Source organism: Pituophis catenifer, unplaced genomic scaffold (genome assembly GCF_029215685.1).
Source record: "Pituophis catenifer annectens isolate HBS135680 unplaced genomic scaffold, rPitCat1.0.hap2 SCAF_4, whole genome shotgun sequence".
In the NCBI taxonomy this organism is placed as follows: Eukaryota; Metazoa; Chordata; class Lepidosauria; order Squamata; family Colubridae; genus Pituophis; species Pituophis catenifer.
In genome coordinates, this window is record NW_027256884.1 from 75,415,352 (window position 1) to 75,437,751 (window position 22,400).

Below are 22,400 nucleotides of genomic sequence, written 5' to 3' on the forward strand. Positions count from 1 at the left end.
CCTATTCTACGCTTATTTTTATTTTTCAGGGAGAACTTGCACTGTATCTCAGGGAGCTGCTACCCAGGGCTATGATCCTGCAATAGGACAACAGTTGTCTGGATTGAAGGATTTTTCTTTCCACTATCTTCTCTGAAAAAGAGAGGGGAATATCTGCTTCCATGTCATCTTCCCATCAACTCCGTCATGCTGGTCCCCAAGCCTGGATGAGATAGGAGGAGGGTAGGCATCAGACTTTGTGACAAGTTAGCTAAGATTTCAATGTCGCATCACTATGCATCAAACCCAAAACAAGGCTTGAGATGCTGCCATGCAAGAAGCTGCAGACCAGATGATGTGGCAGGTGAAATGCAAAATCGCAGACCCCATGATATGGCAGGAATAATGCAAAGAAGAAGAAAATGTCATCATCCCATCCTCATTGCCCATCAACAGGGAAGAAGATATTTTAATATATTTTATATATTAATATATATTAATATTTATATTTAATATATTTTAATAAATCATAGTTTAAACCTTGCACTGAATCCCAGTACATCACTATCAACACAGGGAATGTGGAAAGAAACAGGAATAGTTTTCCCCATATTTCAAGGGAGAGGTGTGGGTGATAGAAAATTTTTAAGAGTGAGTTTTTTCATGAAGAAGGAGGAGGAACAGAGATGACCAATGTGCATTTTTTTCATAATTAAGCAGTAAGCACTTGACATTTAAACCAAAGTGAAGACCCCGAGAACATGGAACTGACAGATGTATTGATCCATGCAGAGGGCATGAGTAGATAGTGCTTAAAATTCTGAGTTTGAAGCTCTGCATATTCAGCCAATATTTATGTGGAATTCACTCCTAAATTTGGATTGCTGCCACCTCCAATTTTCTGACAGGCTCCTCTTTGTGATCTGCTATATTGCAGGGAGATAAAACTTCACTCTATGTTGTCTTAGCGAAACGTAGCCAGTGCAAATGGGAGAGAATCTAGTTTATTTTTAACAAGAATTTACAACAATTAACAACTTTCACTCAAATAGCCTGAGAAGATAAGGAGATTTTTTTAAAAAAGGAATGAAAAAAAAAAAGAAAAGCAAAATAGATTGATGGTATTAGAATTAGAATTAGAATTAGAATTAGAATTAGAATTAGAATTTTTTATTGGCCAAGTGTGATTGGACACACAAGGAATTTGTCTTGGTGCATATGCTCTCAGTGTACATAAAAGAAAAGATACATAGGTAGAACCATTCAGAAGTGAGTTCATACTTTTCAGTATATTTTTGGATGAAGACAGTAATTTTTCAGGGACTGGCTTGTGACCCAGGGCGGCACTATCTGTAGTATATTTATGCAGTATTTGATGCAGCCTATCCTTTTTTCCTGCAAAAGCCTAGATATTGATTTTAAAACAATTTAAGTTAGATTGCTAGGGCTGTACTGGGTAATTCAAATACTGAATGTCACCCTTAATTTATTTTCATTTTAACTCAATTACAGTCAACCTATTTTTGGATGCCTCTGAAAATCAGGACACATGATTTGTATTTGCAAGACAACTTCCAAAAATGGTATTCTTTAAAATGGATAGGAAAAGTCAAACATAAAATTCATATGTTCTGTAATCTAGTGAGAGTCTTATGCAGGCTTGCAAAAATAAAATGTGAGCAGCTTACAACTAATAAAACTATATAAACAGCATAAAACCAACAGCAATAAAAGTAAAAACACAAAGACTTGGCACCACAGCCATACTTCTCTGATGCCCCCATATTCTCATCCCACTCTGATCTTGTCCTACCCCAATGCATGGAGGAAAAGCCAGGTTTTAAGTGATCTCTGGAATAATAAAAGGGCAGGGGGTCTGTCAGACCTCAGGGGGAGGGTATTCCATAGTACAGGGACTGCAATGGAAAAATCACACTTCCATAGACCCAGATAGTGGTAATGTTTAAGGGAAAGAACTTGGATTGTGTCTACACTCACTGCTCTGGGACAAATGGTATTGCAAATAACCTGGTCCCATGCCATCTAGCATCTTAAATTGCACCTGGAAGAAAACTGGGAACCAATGTGGCCTGCACAACAGATATGTAACAAGGGCAAACCTAAAGACACTCAACATCAAGTGTGCTGTTGTACTCTGGAACAGCTGTAAATTCTAGGTGGTCTTCAAGAGCAGCCCCATGTAGACTGTGTTGTAGTAATCTAAATTGGAAGTTACCAAGTTATGAGTTATGCATGGTTTAGGAGAAACATGAGGTCAATGGGAGCTCATCTGCTATTTCATAACATTATCCTTGTCTCTGTACTAGCATAAGATCAGTGGGTATACTAAGAATTGTGGGACCATTATAAGAGAGGGTCAGCCCAGGTTTTTTAATAGGAAAGTCAGGGATAGAAAGTCCAGTTGCCTCTTGAAAAAGCACTTTTGGGTCAGGGATCCAATCCAATACCTCAAGTATTTGCAGTTAAAATCTGTAACCTAACTGTAGAGTAATACAATCCACCAATATTGCTAATAAGAAGACATACCCTCTATACTCTTAGATAAACTGTAAATGGGAATACTGTAATTTCTGTTCCTATCAGAATAGTGGGAATGAAATAGAATTCAAATTATGTAATAATTTTTACATAATTTTTACAAATTATATAATAATAATTCAAAATTTCAACAAATTTTGAAATAAGCCTAATTTTTGGCAGACCTAGATTCAAAGATCCTGGGATCAGAAATATTTCTCCTGTAGAAATTAATAGTATTTGAAAATGATTTTGCAAACATCTGAAAAGGTGATTCCCTGATATCTCAACTCCCTTGAAATATTCGTGTACTTAAATAGAATAACTAGATTGCTACTGCATGCAAGATCAAGGTCTTGCTTTCATGTACATTTTGGTAAATACCATATGCTCCCTTTACAAAGGGTAAGTGCAAAAGACACGGTTAGCTGTTCCTGTCCTCCCACACAGAATGGATTGCTGTTATTTCTATCCTATTATAATAAAGGATGTGGTCTTTATTCTCATTAGAGTGCAAAAAAGGAACTGGATCCAAATGAAATATTTTAAATTATAGTATGTTTAGACTATAAATAATCATATTTAAATAGCCAAATGGGGAATGAGCAACTCCTTAAAAGTATTTCATACATGACATTTATCTAGCAGAATAAAAAAAAACTTCTGATAACTTGAGGTCTATCCTCATGTTACTCGTATGTAGAATAAAGTTGCAGTGTCATGTACAGGTGATACATTGCCTACTGTATAATGTTAGAACATAGAATAACAGAGTTGGAAGGGACCTTGGAGGTCAACTACTCCAACTCCCTACACTCTTCTTGAAAACTTCCAGTGATGGGGCACCCATAACTTCTGAAGGCAAACTGTTCCACTATTCAATTGTTCTCGCCATTAGGAAATTTCTCCTTAGTTTTAGGTTGCTTCTGTCCTTTCATTGTTTCTCTCTATCCATTGTTTCTTGTCTTGCCTTCTAGTGCTTTGGAAAATAGGTTGACCCCCACTTCTTTGTGGTGGCCCTTCAAATACTGGAACACTGCTATCATATCTCCCCTAGTCCTTCTTTTCACTAGACTAAACTGTTGCTTTCAAAGCTGACAGACACTGCTTACAGTGTCAAAATACTACAATACTAGCCTTCCCTCAAACATTGTAAGTGACAGTTGCCTTTGAGCTGTTGTGTGAAGAGGAATTTGACTTCTAAGTAGCAGGGATACTACAAAATCAAATGTAAGCCTTTGTAGTTTGTGATTTTTCTGTCTAAATGGCTACCTCTCCCACTATGAACGTGCCCAGCTGTTAAGGTGATAGGAGAGTTTTTTCTGAAGAAGCTCCAGATGTCCAAGTCTATCATCAGCTACAATCTTCTCCTGCATTACTCCTAACCTAGGGAGCACTTTTCCTTTGCCCCCCCCTCTCTTAGCATTTCAAAATCTGTAACAATGCATCTCTTTTGCCAGGCTTTTAATTGTTAAGTGGTTTTGTCTTGGAGTATTGATTTTAGTTTATACTTTAACTTTTAGATGCTTTGCTTTTTAAAATTTTGTTCCTTGAGTTGATCAAGAAAACCCTGTCTATGAGAGTTGCTGTTCACATAAATATGTTTTTCATATATGTTTTTCATCTGAAAGCCCAAGGCTAACATATAGTTGTTGAGAACAGAGTGAGGTTTGATATGTTTTTCCATACATATATGTTCTAAACATGAGCAAGACATGAGTGATGTTTGATTTACAATAATGTGTACGTCTACATTTTTATTTAAAATTCAGTGTTCAAATTCAGTGTTCAAAATTCAGAATGTTTACATCCCCATAAAATCTATTTTGGAAAATTGTAATCATCTACAACTTCTAACAAGAATTCAGGGATGGTTCTCATATACCAAGCATTCTTTAATAATTCTGACCACAAACTCATCCTATCTTCTGTGATGTGCAATATACATGGAATCCTGTGCAGTTCTGTGACTGGGGAAATTACTTCTACTCTTTGATTGCTTTCTGTGTATTTAGATGCACATTTGTTTACGGATGTAAAAATGAAAAAAGGCATTGTCTGTCTGTTGGGCTTTTCCCTTCTACAAGAGGTGGTAATATTGAGATATTGAAAAACAAACAAATCCCAGTTTTTCAAGCAGTAATTTGTGTTGCCCATTTGGAAGACACTGTGTAGGAGACCAGTGAAATATGAATTATATGCACAAATATGAAATAATAGCTGAATAATCAAGACAAGAAGGTTCAAGGGATCAATTAAGAGATCGGTTTTACCAACTGAATATGGCAGAGTATTCCAACTCTCTCACATTCCAAGGAAGCTAGGAGAAGTAGAGAATGTGTACCATTTATGCAAACTGAATTTGGCCTCAGGACACCTCCAAAAAACATAAGGCAGATAAAAGACAGACAGGAGAAAATAGTAAAGGGAGGTGAGCTAACTAAAGTTGACAAAGAGTGAGACAACAGAAGAATAAAGGAGAGAAAGGCCAGATAAACTCAGTCATGTAGCAGCTTTCACAACAATTATAAACAGAGAAAGAGTGAGGAGACAGTCAAAAACAATCAGGCAGAGAAGAATTGGGTTCTTTGCCAAATGAGCTCATTACAATTTTCCAGTACAGATTCCAGAGAAATGCGGTTGCAGCCATCCTGGAAGGCTTGGCTAAATCCTTGTAAGGAGTCTTTTTCAGCAAACTTCACCAGTTGTAAAATTCTGGCACAGCAGCAGCAGCTTCTGCTGCTTTCTAAGAAGCACCTAGTAAAGGTTTTGAAAAAGGTGGCGAGGCCCACATAGGTGTTCTTTGCTAAATCACAATCACATCAGGCCTCCAAAACAGAGAGGCTCTCGTGTTGTAGCATGGAGCTTGCACCCGCTATAAATACTATGCTTCCACACATCTCATGCTGGGGTATGGCTTTCATTAAACAGCAAAATTTATACCAGAAGTAGGACATGTCTTGGTGCTAAAGGCAGCATGAAGTAGAATTTTTCAGACCCTGAGAGAAAAAGATTGGGTAGTACTGGAAGAAGCTATCTTTTAAAAGATTCAGCTAAGATTCAGTTGATAGCATTATCCTTCATATATTTAATAAGTTTCCCTTTCTGTCACTCCCAAAATTATAATTCACTACCAGATCTGGGAAAGATTCTGGGCACACTGAAGGCTCTAGGGCACTGTTTTTCAGCCTCAGCAAATTTAAGATGTGTGGATTTCAACTCCCAGGATTCCCCAGCCAGCATGTTTGTTGGGGAAGTGTTTTGAACACAGCAAGAAATTTCAGTGGCACATTGGATAACAAACAATGAAATGCAGAAAATTAATTTTAAGATTAATCCCTAAATTAGAATAACTGGCAGTGTAACTCTGGCATACTTGTTTAATAATAATTTATTGTGTCTAACATCTAACATTTCTGAGGCAGCAAATAATGGTATAAAGCTGTAAAATACAATCATAGAACTGAACTGTTCATATCTTACTTGTCTCTGATCCAGGCCTGTGCTACTGTATTCAGGTAGTCCTCAATGTATGACAACAATTGAGCCCAAACATTATGTTGCTAAGTGAGACATTTGTTAAGTGAGTTTTGCTCCATTTTGTGACTTTTCTTGCTACAGTTGTTAAGTGAATCACTGCAGTTGCTAAGTTAGTAATATGGTTGTTAAGTGATTCTGGCTTCCCCATTGCAAAAAACTGATCACATGACCCTAGGAAACTGCAATCATCATAAATATGAACCAGTTGTCAAGCTTCTGAATTTTGATCACATGACTAAGGGGATGCTGTAACGGTTGTGTGAAAAATGGTCCTAAGTCACTTCTTTGAGTGCCATTGTAACTTTGAATGGTCACTAAATATTGTAAACCGAGGACTACCTGTAGTCCATGATGTCGGCAAACCCTGATAAAAAAAGAAACTGAAGTATAAGGGAAAATTCAAAACTTGCTGTGGGGATCTGACAGATTCACAGTGGGTACTGAGAAAGGTGAAGAGGAAGGGAAGAAGAAAGGCATTAGAATAGAAATGGAAGAAAAGTTTTGTTTTTGTTTTTTCAGGGAAGACTTAAGCTATAAACAGAGCAAAAAGTGAGATTAGAAGGTAATTAAATTTTCCAGACAGCAAATCCAGCTGTTATTTGGTTAAAATGTCTGTCTTCCAGAACAGTACTGTATATTAATTAATGGCAAACACTTGTCCCCAATAAATCATTTCATATTAATCCCAACTTTATTAAAGAGAAAAGGATGACCTTAAAGGACTGCTCTTTGTGAAAGTTTTGCGGTGGTGGTTGTTAACTTTACTCAACATCTTACTTTCAGCAAATTTTGAAATCTGCCATTCCAAAGGCACTGGGCCTCAAAGAGGAATCTAAAATCCTGAATACCTGTCACTGCAAGAAATGAACATCTTTGTTTCAAAAATACCAAGAGCTGCAACCAACTCAGAGAGATTGTTGTCACTACCAGGTATTACAGTATGGTGAGTGCATGTCATCTAAGCTCTCTATTCCACTGACAGTCGTTCACTTGTGCTGAAGATAGCTAAAGTGATGGGAGACAGGGTTGGGGTTGCAGACCTTATGGCACCAAAAAGTCCTTATGTAAGGTGGGAGGAAGGCTGCATTTTAAATCTGCTTTTCTACTGCTGCAGGGATATAAAAAGAGTGTAATTGCACAGAGCATTTGCCTTTCATTGTTTAGTGGCATTTAGGAAAAACTTCATAGAACTCCAGATCAGAATGAAAAACTATCGTTTGGCTGCTACATTGTTATAACAAAAGTTAGCTCACTAAAATAGATTGTATGCCTGTACAAAAGAAATAAATGTTGCAAGGAGATTGCAGTGGTTAAAGGTCCACTCCTGCCTACTGTTCTCAGCAGCTAGTCAGTGTTAGTTATCTTGATTTGCAGAGCCAAGCTAAGCAATACAGTCACAACTTTCTCCTCTATGGGGCTTTTTCTGCTACGATGCCTTCCATAGTTCTTCATTTCACATTATTTTAGCCCAGTGAGGCCTGGAAGGAGAGGCAGACTCATCAGTCTACAGAAGACAGGTTCTGAAGTCAGACCCTCCCCCTTTATGCTGCAGTTCCCTGATTGGTAGATAGGGAGGGGCTTAAAGGGGAAGGCAGGAACCCCTTCCCAATAGGGCACCTCCCGAACAGTAAAATATAGGTAGTCCTCGACTTACAACAGTTCATTTAGTGACTGTTCAAAGTTACAATGGCACTTTAAAAAGTGACTTATTACCATTTTTCACACTTATGACCTTTGCAGCATCCCCAGGGTCACCTGATCAAAATTCAGATGCTCGGCAGCTGGCTCATATTTATGACAGTTGCAGTGTCCGATGGTCATGAGATTCCCCTTCTGACAAGCAAAGTCAATAGGGAAGCCAGATTCACTTAACAACCATGTTATTAGCTTAACAAATGCAATGATTCACTTAACAACAACCATGGCAAGAAAAGTCGTAAAATGGGACAAACTTAACAAATGTTTCACTTAGCAACATACATTTTGGCTCAATTGTGGTCATAACTCAAGGACTACCTGTATATTCGATGGTGCCCCAGGAGAGGTGCAATACCAACAAGATAGGGATAAGGAAAGCAACTTTTATCCCTCCTGGATGGATACATGTCAGTTTAAGCTAGAACTGGGGAAACCGCTTTTGAATATCATCCTGCTTCAACCATTTTTTATTGTTTTGAAAATGGTTTCTCTTCTTATTATGAGATAGATTGCATATTTTGTCCAAAAGTACCTGGTGGATTATTTCTTATGTGTCAGAGGAAGTCTAATACTACATTATATTCGAAGTTTGTGAAGACTATACTGTAGGAGGAATAGGGATGGCAATTTTGCAAACTATAAAACATTACAAATGCATCCCTTGTTACCTAGGTGACTGCTGGATATTCAGGGCAACGAAACTCGAATGCCCCCAGGCATGATAAAATTACAGCATCTTTCACAAATGGGGTCACTTTTATTTTAAGCACCATCTGCGTGTATAAGTTTCCATGTATTCATGATGTTAATAGCCTGGATCTTAGCCAATTTATTATGTATAGATTTTCAGAACATTCTTATTAGCCAGAAGAATACGAGTAAGACAAATAGATTCATCCCTTCAGTATATCAGAACTTGCTCAAATAGCATTTAATATCAATAAAATTGGGGAGGATAAATGGAGAGGAAAAGGAAGTATATAGGAAATAAATTGAAATGCATATAACTTGCTTGATATATTGTCTAATTTTCTGGATGTTTTCAGCAAGCAATTGCTGCAGAACAGCTCCCAAAGACTGTTTCCTCCAGCGTGTTACAATACAATTCCCCACATCCCTAGTCAGCATTGCAAATGAGCTTCCTGGCTAAGGACAAGGTGCGTAAATTCTGAAGTGTCTGGAGGGCATCAGCTTAAGGAAGGTACCATATTCTCAGAGCCTTGCTTCACTAGCAGTGGAAAAAGCTGCTGGCCGAATGATGATGCCCTGACTCTCTTTGCTGTCCTGTTTTCTGGCTACAGCTATTTTGTAGAATGGAGAATAGCATGATTGAGCAGCATAACCAGTAAGTTTTGCATACTTCTTTCCATACTGCCAGCAAACAAGGGACCAGAAGTTAAAAGCCCTTCATGGCATGGATCCAGGTTACCTGAGGAATCATCTTATCCCAATTACATCGAGACTCACCTGATCAGGCAGGGAGGGTATATCATGGATCTTGTTGGTTAAAAAAAATTCAGCTGGTGGGGTCTAGGAAAAGAGCCTTCTCTGCTGTTGCTTCTGCCCAACAGAACACCTCACCCCCTCAGGTGAGGTTAGTCCTCACTCGTCTGGCTTTCTGGAAGAGTGTTAAGACCTGGTTCTGTCAATTGACATGAGAATCTGATTCTCCTCAACTGGCATGAGTGGTTGGTGGCTTGAGGGCCTTCTCCCTATTATGCATATTTTTGTAAGGGTTTTATGGTTTTATTACTTTTTAACTGCTCAATCACTGATAAGCGATATATAAATTTTATTAATAAATAGAGCACTGTTTAAGGCAGAGAGAAGCAAATATTTGGGGAGAGGGGACTGCATGTAACATTTTGAGAACACGAGAGAATAACAAAGCCAAACGGCCAAGGCCATATCAGGCATTCATGTGGGTGGATGTTTTGAAGATAGCCTGTGTGTTCCAAAAGACTTGAAATAAGTAAGTGAACAAGCCCTTTAATTAAGGCTAGAAGTCCTTACTTATGACATATTTGTTCACCTGTGTGTTATTTGTTAGCTCATTAAAGCATTGTTTCTTTTGCTTTCTCTTAAATTATGCTGGTTTGGAGTAGTAAGCAGTAAGCCCATTGCAAAAAGCAAGCACCAAAGGGATCAACATTAATCACTACCACTTTATATGTCACTTCTGAATTTTAGTTTTATTTAACTTCCACTATTAATTCTATATTACAAAAATTAGTAGCTGAGTGATATTCTTAACAACACCCAACTGGGCACACTAAGCAATCCATTAATATTTTAATTACTTACTCAATGCAATCATGTTCAAAAAGAAAGACTACCTGCATGTCCTGGAACTAAACTAACTTTCTGCTTACTAATGGTGGCTGTCTCTTTTCTTGCTAATTTATCTAGATCCAGTCTGCATAATCATAGGAAAAAGCAGTTGGGGAGAACTTGCATTCCCCAAGAGGCAAATTGAAAGAACTGAAGAAGTTCTCAAGCTCAGCATATTCTATTCTTCTTCGAATATGGATCTAGCAGAATCCTGTGTCTGTGGATAAGATAGTTCATCCCAGCTAGTGGCATAGGCCTTGTTGCATCTGATCGATTCAGCCTCTGGGCCAATATCTTGAAAATAAAATTGGTCAAGCATATGTATCAAAACAAGAGAAGAAAATTCCATATGAATGAATTTCTGCCTTTGAACTGCATGAAAGTATGGTTCATTCTACAAGTCTGTTCCAAGAAAATTCTGCTTATAAATTTTTTTTAAAAAAATAAAGGACCAACATTCTATGCCTTAAATAAAGAACTAAATTTGGCTTCCCATCTCCGTGAGATTGTTAGCCTTATGCAAAATCTATGAGATAAGCAATACAGTACTAGATTTTTGGAAAACTTGTATTAATATCACTCATAGAGGTATTTGCCTTTCTAATAGATTCATTCATCTCTTTTTCCTTTCCCCCCTTTCATCTTTAATAGCTATAGCTACAGGAAATGAATACAAGAGCTGTTTAAAAAAAAAAGGTCAATATTCCCTTACTTGCAAATTGCAAGCATAGCAACATTGGATTCTTTGGTTTGTTTCCAGGAAAAAAAGTTGTCAGAAATAAATCATGTATCTAAAACTGTGGTGTTATAAAATAGGAACATTCACTAAGATTTGGGTGGGAGCAAATGGAGATTGAGAGATTTTTTTAAAAAAGAAAGGATGGAAAGAAATTAATAAAGGGTTGGATAATTTGTATAGAAGTTGAGCTAATGAAAAATATTGCTTTGTCTACTATATTTGGCTGTTTAAAAATCTCCTGGGCACACAAAACCTGACTGTTGAATGAAGGGAAGATTAAAGCATTCACACTATATGTCACTAAAAAGCTTCCTAATGTCTCAAAATCAGTTCTGCACCTGCTACTTCCCTGGTCTCTCTTTCCTGTACTGGTTCACAGACAGCACTAAGCCTTAACATAATTTATTTGGCTTTCCTTTAGCATGTTATGTGAACATGCTAAGGGAAAGCCAAATAAATCATGTTAAGTGAACATGCTAAGTTTATAAACCATGGTTTATAATGTAATTTGAGAAATGAACTCTTGCATTAATAAAAAGAGTTGCCTTATCAATAAGATGGGCAGCACATAAGTTTAATAAATAAATAAGAGGATGCGAATTCAATCATTAGCTTCAAGGAGGCTAACTAGCAACAGAAATAAGATTTCTTTCTAAGCTCTAACAAAGCACTCTAAGCAATATTCACAGTTTTTATTGCCAGCATAAACTCTGGGAAGCCTTGTGCTTTTAATCCTCATAATTAAGCTTGTTCAGAAACTTTTATTATAAAAGGTTAAGAACTTAAGCTGCTAGTCTTTCACACACTGTTGGTGATTTTGTTTTGCCTTGTTTCCACCTTCAAATCATGATAAATTTTCAAAGGTTTATGGAGGAACTGCTTTGCACATGGAAGAACTCTAGAAAAAGCACAGTATTTTTCCAAAAGCTGCAGAAGGAGAAAACATCTGACTAGATGGGGTTGGATTTTGCCTACCAATACACAATAGCATTAGCATTAGATATTTATCGAAAGGTTCAGAAAAGTCCATAGACAACAAGAATGACATTACAGTATTGGCAGAAGCAAAGAAACCCAAACTCAATGAGGCAACAAGGTCCAAAGTTAATGGAGATTTTCAAGGTAATTAAAAAAAACATTTTAATTATCCTTATGTCAATGTAGTAGTATTTATCAGGACTAGTGAGTTATTCTCACCTCAACCAAGTAAACATTTTCTCTTTAACACCCTTGTCAACTGCATTAGTCTTTGCAACTATAATTATAACATCAATAGAAATAATGAACTGCCCAAAGGTAAAAAACCTATCTCTACAACCTCCTTTCTCCATTAATGGACTGATATCTCATGACTATGCTGATGTAGCTATACTCAAAGCAGTTGGGAAAATGTATGTGGTTACTTATCTTTTTAAACAGTTCTATCAGCAAAACTTGGAAGGGTAACAAATCCTCAACCTGTCCCGAGTTAAAGCGTAGGCAAAGTGACAACTTTAAGATATCTTTTGCTCCCTTTCCTCAACTGGCAGATTCCCACCCATCTAATAAAGGGATGTCAGCTCAAATTATTAAGTGATCTTTCTTTACTTTCCTTCTCGCACCCCACCCCACCCACCTTATGTCAGCTGCAGAATTCTTTATCAAACTGTTAAGTACCCCATTTGTCCTAATTATAGCTAGCTATAACATCCAAGGCAGTAAAGAGCTGGACAGCTTGTACACGTATGAGGAGCAATTCGCTAAGTGATGCAGTCAGGAAAGTTATCCCACTCACAATTTAGGCATCACAATTTGGTCTTAACTAATTGGCCCTCATTTAGCTTTAGATTGAGCCCTGTTGACTTTAGAGGGTTCCTGTATTGTTTTGTATTGGGGAAATGTATTTTAAAATGGGGTCAATATATTGAAAGATACTGTTATATCTTTTTCTGCTGTTTTTTTCAAAACTAATTTGAGGTTTGACTTGGGGTTTAAGTTAAATTCAGTGGTTATGAAAATAGAACTGTATTGATAGACTGGCTTTTTACTGTTATATATGTTTAATCCAAAGACTCATTATGCATTTATTTTTTTTCCCCTAGCTTCTACCACATTTATCCTTCTTATGGTGCAAAGAGGCTGATGGAAGTGTTAAGCTATGCATAAAGTCAATACATAGGAAGGCAATGGAACTGAGCCAGCTGCCTTAACTCTTACCCCTATGTTACCTTGGCTTACGGTATGTTTAGGACTCCATGCTGAATATGCAAAAGCAAGCAGTGAAAGGTACATATACAGACATAGAAAGCTCACTGGACTGTATAGATACTTTGAAAAATTCTAATACTCTGAAAAATTGTGTGTGTGCGTGTGATATGTGTATTAGCTTTATATAGTTATTATTAAAAAGAATAAAGCAAGTTCTGCTTTCCTGTAGAGCCACTCAACTGCATATATCTTATCCTTTAAATGTCTTATAAGCATACTAACTATTAGATCAAATTTCAAAGGAACCTTTTAAAAAGAAAAGAATACATACCAAATTAACTGACAAAAAGATAAGGTCAAAATAAGGAATATGTTACTTTTTTTTTTTTTTTTTGCTTTAATTTATATGCCGCCCTTCTCCGGAGACTCAGGGCAGCTTACAATGCGTTAAGCAATAGCCTTCATACTTTTGTATGTTATACAAAGTCAGCTTATTGCCGCCACAATCTGGGTCCTCATTTCACCTACCTTTGAAAGGATGGAAGGCTGAGTCAACCTTGAGCCTGGTGAGATTTGAACTTGCAGTAATTGCAAGCAGCAGATGTTAATAACACTGTTTAGTCCACTGTACTACAGGGTCTTATGCTATGTTTTTCTATAACCATAGAAGACTAGCAACATTTATCCCCATCATAAAGAAATTAAATTAGAAAAATCATTAAATGCAATGAAATAAATGAACTGAGAAGATGAGTATTTCTGAAAATCCTAGACTTACTTGGAAGTATAAACACCTCTACTATGAAATCTCTTCCTTTGGTCCATTCTCTTTCAGCAGTATTTGGAGACAATATTTTCCTAGCCATATTTGAACTCCTAGGTCCATTAAAGTATGTCAGATTTCATCTCCTAAAACTTGGAGACAGGTTATTTTTAAAGCTCAGTTCACCAAATTAATATTCTATCAAATGCACCACCCAAAACAGAAAGCTCAAATAATTGTAATTCTCTCTGAAACTCTTTTCTTTTTATTTTAAAAAAAGCATTATTTCTCTTTCACATTGGTTTCTTTTTCCCTTTGGAAAATAAAAATAAAATGGAAAATAAATAAATAAATAAATAAATAAATAAATAAATAAATAAATATTTTAAAAATAAATAAAAGACAATTACCAAGGGATGTGGTTTTATAGTCTGAAAGATTTTTCGTACAACTTTTTTTCAGAATTACAACAACTTTGGATTTCAAAATATCTATAGGATAATGTAAACGTATCATTGACACAAAAGATTTGTAAATACTGATTCAGTCTTTAAATTATGTTGAATGACTGGCAGAGGTTGATGGGCATTAGCTCAGGCTCCTCTATAGCTGATGGAGCCTAAGTTTAGCAATCTAAGTTTAGCAATCTAAGTTTCTTATTTTTGCTACACAGTTATTTTTGGCGTGTGAGAAATTCCAGTTTATGCTGAACTAAAGGGGAGAAAGATTTTATCTGAATTGAGCTAAATGTATATTGTAATATTATACTGTGAATGACAATTTTTTGAACAGTTGGCGGCACCAGGAACAAAATCATATCATAATTGTGGACAGGAGAAATCAAATATGGTTTCAAAAGAAACTTTTTTTAAAACTTAAAACAAAAAGGGCATGTAGCCAGATCAATTAGCCATTTAATTTGCTATACAGTATATAAGAAAAGACATTTTAATGTAATTAAACAAAAACGTTGACCTTTTCAAGTTTATTTATTCAGCTGTACGCATAAATGTTCAAAACGGAACAATCTGATCACATGTCTCTCTTAACTATGTACTCAGTCAGCCTGTGGAGACCCGGGAGAGGAATTTCCCTGGTCCTAGGGCAGCTCTGTCCCTTGGGATGGATATGCTGTCGGAGCTCCAGGTTATGCCTATTAAAAAAGCAATATTTCTTTCTCATAACTATTGATTCTACCCCTCCCTTTTTAGGCAAGATGGTAGGTATTCTTCAAATAATAGATCACAGTATCCCATAACAACATCTGCTTCTACATATATACTGCTCAAGGCAGTTTGATATCATGGAGTGGAAAAAAGTTAGGCTTTTGCCCAAAATGATGTTTATAATGAAAATACCTGTCTAATAAGATTTAGGCGATGTGGGGGGGGGGAGAAATATTACTCTGTTAGTAGAGCTATCGTGACATTTTCAATCAAGGGCTACTTACGGCTGCCTTGATATTAGAAAATCTTTTCACTACGATGGATACATAGAGGCAGCCACAATTTTCTGTATTTTAAAAACACAATTGCTACCAATACTCCACCATTGGAAAGCAATATAAGGTAGGCATGGGAGAAGCAGGGCCATACAGGATGATTTTTGGATCTATCCCAAATCACTCTGATTTCTATCTAACTTTTGTATACCAGAAGCCTAGATTGACTTTTTAAGGATGCAGAACAAGAACTGAAATACATTCTTTTATATCCTCAGCACATGATACATATCTAGAAAGACGACATTAAAGTATTTTCTAGAAATGAGAAACTAAAGGGTTTTTCCACCCAGTGAATTTTTATAAACGGCAGAATTGATGCTTCTGAGTTGGCAGAAGTTCCTAAGACTAACCATAGGCAATATATTTCTCATCAATTCATATCTGCTCAGAGAAGGTTCTATGGCATTTCATTGGGTTTATTCATAGTTAAACTGCTATAGGATTAATGTACTAGTGAAGATTACTTGCTGATTTTAAAGCAGTGCATATTAAATTCAGTAGTTGTACATAACCCACTGTCAGAAAAGTAAGATACGCACATACTCCAACAATAGTTTCAAACAACACATTCTTCTCATACTAACACAACTCAACCTTAAATATGCCAAATCTGATTTTTCTGTTTTAGCCTTATAGCAAATTCATGCCTTATCAGCTATCTATTTCTCTGTCTCTCCCCATCTCCTAAAATAAAAGGATTTTTTCACTCACCTCACTCATGATGATGAACTTGAAATGAGAGTTCACAGATCCTCACTTCCTCAAGGCAGAGCTGCTGGGCTACAAGCTCTCTGTACTGTTTCTAGCTTTTCTCTTTAAAAGGGTTGCTCGGAAGCATCATGCTTTCAATAAACCAATAAGGAGCTCTTACCTGCTGAAGCCCATGGCATGTATCAAAGAGAGCTCAAAGGGCCACCTTGTGGTAAGAATAAGAAATGCATTCTTCAAAAGATGGAAAAGAAAGTATCCGGCATAGAATGCAGATGTCAGAATTGAGAAGGTGGACGATGAAGTCTCTTATTATTCACTGATAGAAATCATATCCATGAGAATCATAAAAGGAAAATGTTACCCAGTTCATTAGAACTCATACCAAAATACATCCCAAGATTTATATGTTTTTCCCCAAGAGAAATTCCTGTGCCTTGAACATCTGCAAACTGCAGCTGGTGATACTTCATTTCATATAAAGAAAACATGAATGTGAACATTTTGAATAGAAATCCTGGATTGGAAACTGAGAGGAAAAAACCTGACTGGAAGTTTATCTGCCTGCTAAAATAAATACCCAGAGCCAGAGCCAGGGGAAAAAAATCAACCGCACTGTTTCCAAGCACAACACACATGTACATAAACACATAGAGTGATCAAATCTGTTACCAGAAAAAGACTTAGAATTAGCATTTCACATGCTTGAGCAATTGTCAAGTCTCCGGCAGCTGGGTTATCTGGATTCCACTTAAATTTTCTGGATTCCTGCTTCCGGTTCTCTGATTGCCTGGAATAAATCATGGGGGTAGCACCAGATTAGGAAAACAATAATCCAAAATAGAGTTTGGAGAAGTTGAATATTTGTCACCAAAATATTGATTTCTTCTATACTTTTTCAGATTGAGAACTGAAATACTTTTAAAACCAGCTCTAAATAATTATATTTTGAGATATTGTTTCAATATAGTTCTGCACTATATCTTGCAACATCTTGAATCCCCAGGGACTTGTGCATAGGTCCTTTTTGTAGACTTCAGCCTAATATTTCTCATCCTGGCATATGTGATAACTTTATGGATCATGGAAATATGTCTTTTTTTCCTCAGTTGATATGATTTTCTACAATTCTTCCTCTTCGTGCATTCCATCACCATGTTTGACTATGGAAAAATCTTGCACCACTCATAAGGGAACTTGCAGGGAGAAGGAGGAGTTAAAATTTTCCCACCCACCTTTTTTCCTTCCTATTTTAGGTATCTAGCTGTATTCCAATTCCCTAAATTTTAGGCAATAGCAAAGCTTGCCATAACACAGCCATAATATTGCTTGTTGGTTTTTGTTTAGCATATTGAATAAATTGTTTATCCAATAAACCACAATTAAGTGAAGAAGTACTTAGAGTAATATACAGATCCAGCTATATACTGTATTTTTCGGAGTATAAGATGCTCCAGACTATAAGACACACCTACCTTTTTTGGTGAGGAAAACAAGAAAAAGAAATCTGCCTCAGCCTCTGCCTCCCAGGAATTTTGCCTCGTGGAAGCAAACAGCAAATAGCCTGCTTTACTTTCATTTTCATTTTCAGCATAGCTTGATTAGCACAAGAAAAAAAAAATTGCTCCCAGAAATTTACCTCCTTGCAGCAAGCAGCAGAGGCCCGTGCAAAACAGCTGAGAGCAAAACAGCTGAGAGTTGGGAGGCCAATCCAATCAACTTGTGCTAATTAGGCTGTGCTGAAGCTGAAATGAGCTGTTTCTTCTTGCTGCTTGCTGCAAGGAGGTAAATTGCTGGGAGACAGAGGCCAAAGAGTGGGGGCCAGTGGGTGGGTGGGGCTACATTTGGTGTATAAGACGCACCTAAATTTTCACCCCCTTTTAAGGGGGAGGAAGGTGTGTCTTATACTCTGAAAAATACGGTAGTTTTGTCTTGTCAGCTGGGGACTGCAGCCAAGAAATTAAAAGATGCTTGCTACTGGGAAGGAAAGCTATGGCAAATCTAGACAGCATACTAAAAAGCAGAGACATCACCCTGCCAACAAAAGTGCGTATAGTCAAGGCTATGGTTTTCCCAGTTGCAATGTATGGCTGTGAAAGGTGGACCATAAGAAAGGCTGAGCGCCAAAGAATTGAGGTTTTTAAATGATGGTCCTGGAGAAGACTCTTGCAAGTCCCTTGGACTGCAAGGCAATCAAACCAATTGGTCCTAGAGGAGATTAACCCTGACTGCTCTTTAGAAGGCCAGGTCCTGAAGATGAAACTCAAATACTTTGCCCACCTAATGAGAAGGAAGGACTCATTGCAGAAGAACTTAATGCTGGGAAAGATTGAGGGCAAAAGAAGTAGGGGATGACAGAGAACAGGGTAGCTGGATGGAGTCACTGAAGCAGTAGGCGTGAGCTTAAATGGACTTCAGAGGATGGTAGAGGACAGGAAAGCCTGGAGGAACATTGTCCATGGGGTCGCGATGGGTCGAACACAACTTCGCAACTAACAACAACAAAAGTAATGGTAAACTCGATGTTTACCTAATGTATTCCTCCATTCTATGTATACTCCATCTTCATTAATTTGTACTCTATTCCATATCTTACTCAATATTTCATTGCCAATATAAGCATTTTTCTTTCTCCAGAGTTTAGCAAAACCTTATAAGGAAAAACTCCCTTCAGCTGAGAATGCAATTCTGAGCCTCGGTTTCATAAACATGATTGGATATAGCCACCATTGGCATGGGTGAAATGAAAATATTTTTTAAAAAACAGCTTGTTTTTTCCCTGATACTCTTTAAATTAATCACATTTATAAATTTTAGCACAATATATTAAATGTGCAGATTCAGGGCAGCAGCACTGCAATGAAGGATTAAAATAGTTGATGGTGAAAAAATGACAAGCATTTCTCTCTTTAAGGGCAGACTTGCTTTCTTGCCTGCTTCTATATTTGCATTTTTACTTGATCTGTTCACTTTTGATCTGTCGTTGCCTTGCTCAACATTACTTGTGCCTTTCAACTATACACGCATCCATAACATTCTACCTAAACTGCAAAATGGGTTTAGGGAAATAGCAGGAGAAGCTAACTGTTGTATAGTGGGCACAAAGAAGGACTGGACACGCGAGTAACAAATACTTCTTTATTAGCTCCATAAACTGCAATGCCTACTCTAGCCGTGGCAGCTCCTTTTATACTAGGAGCTGTCCACGCTTTCAGCCACTGACAATGCTCTGAATTTCCCGCTTCAATTATCGCTTATTGATTGGCCCGTTCAAATCTGCCACTCAATACTCAACACCCCTCCCCTCTAGTTCAGCACAATCAATCCTGAGGCTTTTATGCTACGTAGTCCCGTAAGTAGGCGGGTCGCCTCGGTGCGCAACTGGACCTGCTCAGTTCAGTCGTCTCAGCGTTCTCGGAGTGAGAGGTCGAGTTCCGTGGGTCTCCTGATTCTGCCTCTGGAACTCTCTCGAACTCGTTCGCTGGATGGGCGTTGTTTTTTTCGTTGCTCCTTCCTTCCTCCCCCGATCGGGATTGTGGACTGCTGCTGCTGCTCGGTTCCTCCTCTGGGACTGCCGGTAAGTTTCCGCTGCTTCTATCTGGGTTTGAGTCTCTGCTTGTGCTGTCTTATGCCTCTGGCTGTGGTAGGGCCTGGTCACCTTCTGTGTTCTTTCCTTTCCGCTGCTCTTGCGTGTGTTCTGTGGGCTCTTGTTCTTTTCTGGTTATTCGACCTCTGAGCTGGTCAATGTGTTGCTTCCATTGGCAGCCGTCCTCGGTCTGTAGCCTGTACGACAGCGGGCCTGTGACTTGGGTGATTTCTCCTGGAATCCATAGGGGGTTACCGCTGAAGTTTTTCGCATAGACTTGGTCCCCCACCTGGAACTTCCGTGTCTTACTCGTGGAGTCAGCTGGCTTTTCCGTACTATACTGGGGATGCAGTCTGTTTAACGGGGATCTTAATTTCCTCCCCATTAATAGTTCGGCCGGACTTCAGTGTGTGGCTGCGCATGGTGTTCTATGTTGAATGGTGAGCAATTTGTCGATTTTGGCTTGCATGTCTCCCAGTCCCAGTCTCGCCAACGTCTCCTTGGCCGTTCTCACCATTCTTTCCACACGTCCGTTCGTAGATGGTTTTCCCGACGTGGATAATGCATGCCAGATTCCCTGGTTCGCCAGGAACATTTCAAATGCATTGGCCGTGAACTGTGGCCCATTGTCGGAGACCAACAGATCGGGTAGCCCATGTGTTGTGAACAATCTTCTGAGCACTGGAATCACGGCTTCTGTATTGGTCGATGGCATGAGCTGCACTTCCAGCCATTTGGAGAATGCGTCCACGATTATCAGGAACATGTTGCTTTGGCACGGTCCTGCAAAGTCTATGTGTATTCTGGACCATGGAGTTCCTGGATTCTCCCAGTCGTGTGTGGGTGCCGTGTGTGGTGCTGGTCTTGATTCTTGGCAGGGCTTGCATGTTGAAACTCACGCTTCTATTTCCTTATCCATTCCGGGCCACCACACATAGCTTCTTGCCAATGCTTTCATTCGTACGATCCCCGGGTGCCCGTCGTGTAGCATGTGTAAAATGTCCTGCCTTAGCTGCCCGGGGATGATGACTCAGCGGAGGATCCGGCCCCGGCATCTACCATCCTGCTGATTGAGACCATGGAAAACTCACAAATCTTTTTTTAACTGATTAAACCCCCTGAGATTAACTGATTGTCTTTCCGGGTTTGTAGTTCAGCTGGTAGTCGTAAGCAGTTAGGAACTCTATCCACCGAAGCATTCTTGGCGAGAGTATGGGCGGAGTAGGTTTGTCTCCAGTGATGATGCCAAGTAGCGGTTTGTGGTCGGTTATAAATTTGAATCTCCGCCCGTACAAGTATTCGTGGAACCTCTTTATTCCGGCTACAGCAGCCAACGCTTCCTTATTCAATTGACTATAGTTCCTTTCAGGTTTGGACAGTGTTCGGGAATATAATGCAATGGGGGGGGCTTCTTTTCCGTTGGGCATACAGTGGCTTAGTATGGCCCCAATGCCGAATGGTGAGGCATCGCACGTCAATCTGATGGGCAATGTCCTGTTGTATTGCACTAACACTCTGTCTGATGTTAACAGCCTTTTGATTTCGTCGAATGCCACTCGTTCTTGTTTTCCCCACCTCCATTCCATTTTCCTGTCTAGTAGCCGGTGGAGAGGTTCAGCAGTTGTGGCTTTCTGCGGTAGAAAAATATTATAAAAATTCAGTAACCCGAGGAATGCTTGTAGCTCTGTTTTGTTTGTGGGTGTGGGTGCTTCTTTAATGGCTTTCAGTTTTCCCGGGGTCGGCCAGATTCCTGACTCATCTATTAAGTAGCCTAGGAACTCTACTTGTTTCTCAGCCCGGTTACATTTGTTCCGTTTCACTTTAAGCCCCGCTTTCTGGAATCTAGATAGTACCTCTCTCAACCGCTGCTGGAGCTGGGTCAGGTCTATTGCTGAGATTAGAACGTCGTCGAAATAGGGTACGACCCCCTCTATCCCTTGTAATAGATGTTCCATCAGGCTTTGGAACAGACCCGGGGCTATGCTGACTCCGAATTGTAGCTGTTTGCATTTGAATGCCCCTCTGTGTGTCACAATTGTTTGGGCCTCGGCTGTCGCCTTGTCTACCAGGAGTTATTGATATGCTTGTGCCAGGTCAAGCTTTGCAAAAATCTTCCCTAGACCCAATGAGTGTAACAGATGTTGTACCACTGGCACTGGGTACGCGCTCTGCTGTAACGCCTTGTTTATGGTACTTTTATAGTCTCCGCAGATGCGTACTGACCCATCTGACTTAATAGGGGTTACAATGGGTGTTTCCCACTTTGCGTGATCTATAGGCTTGAGAACCCCCTGGGCCACTAGCTTGTCTAGCTGCTCATCAATTTTGGGCCTTAGAGCAAATGGGATCCTCCTGGGTTTAATCCAGACAGGGGCAACTTGGGGATCTAAGCTAAATGATATTGGGGACCCCTTGTACTTGCCCAGTTTGCCATTGAACACCTCTGCAAATTCGGTCATCAATTTTTCCTCCCAGCCATCTTTGTTGATGTGGTCGACACCGGTTACTGCTAGTCCCAATAGCTCGAACCACTCCAAACCCAATAGGCTGGGCCGGTCACTATCCACGATGGTGAGGGGAAGTCTTGCTTGAAAGGTCTTGTAGGATACATTGAACTTCTTGGTGCCCAGTATGGGAATTCGGTTCCCTTGATAATCCAACAGGGTCAGTCTTTGGCATTTGAGTTCGTTGGTGTTGATTCCAGGGATTAACCACTTGATGGTTTTCCAGGATACCATGGATAGGCAAGATCCTGAGTCGACCTCCATTTTGCAGGGTCTCCCCTCGATGAGGATGGTCGCCGCCATCTTGTTTGATTTTCCTGCAC

The 22,400-nt window shown here is 38.9% G+C and overlaps 1 protein-coding gene across 1 annotated transcript in view; it reads right to left on the minus strand.

Moving 5' to 3' along the window:
* PCP4 (Purkinje cell protein 4) overlaps positions 1-16,078 on the minus strand; it is a 69,608-nt gene extending 53,530 nt beyond the window's left edge. The window contains exon 1 of the mRNA XM_070943502.1: positions 15,991-16,078. Within this exon, the coding sequence (XP_070799603.1) occupies positions 15,991-15,999 (9 nt within the window). The 5' untranslated portion in view covers positions 16,000-16,078. The remainder of the gene's footprint in view (positions 1-15,990) is intronic.
* Between the last annotated feature and the right edge of the window lie 6,322 nt (positions 16,079-22,400).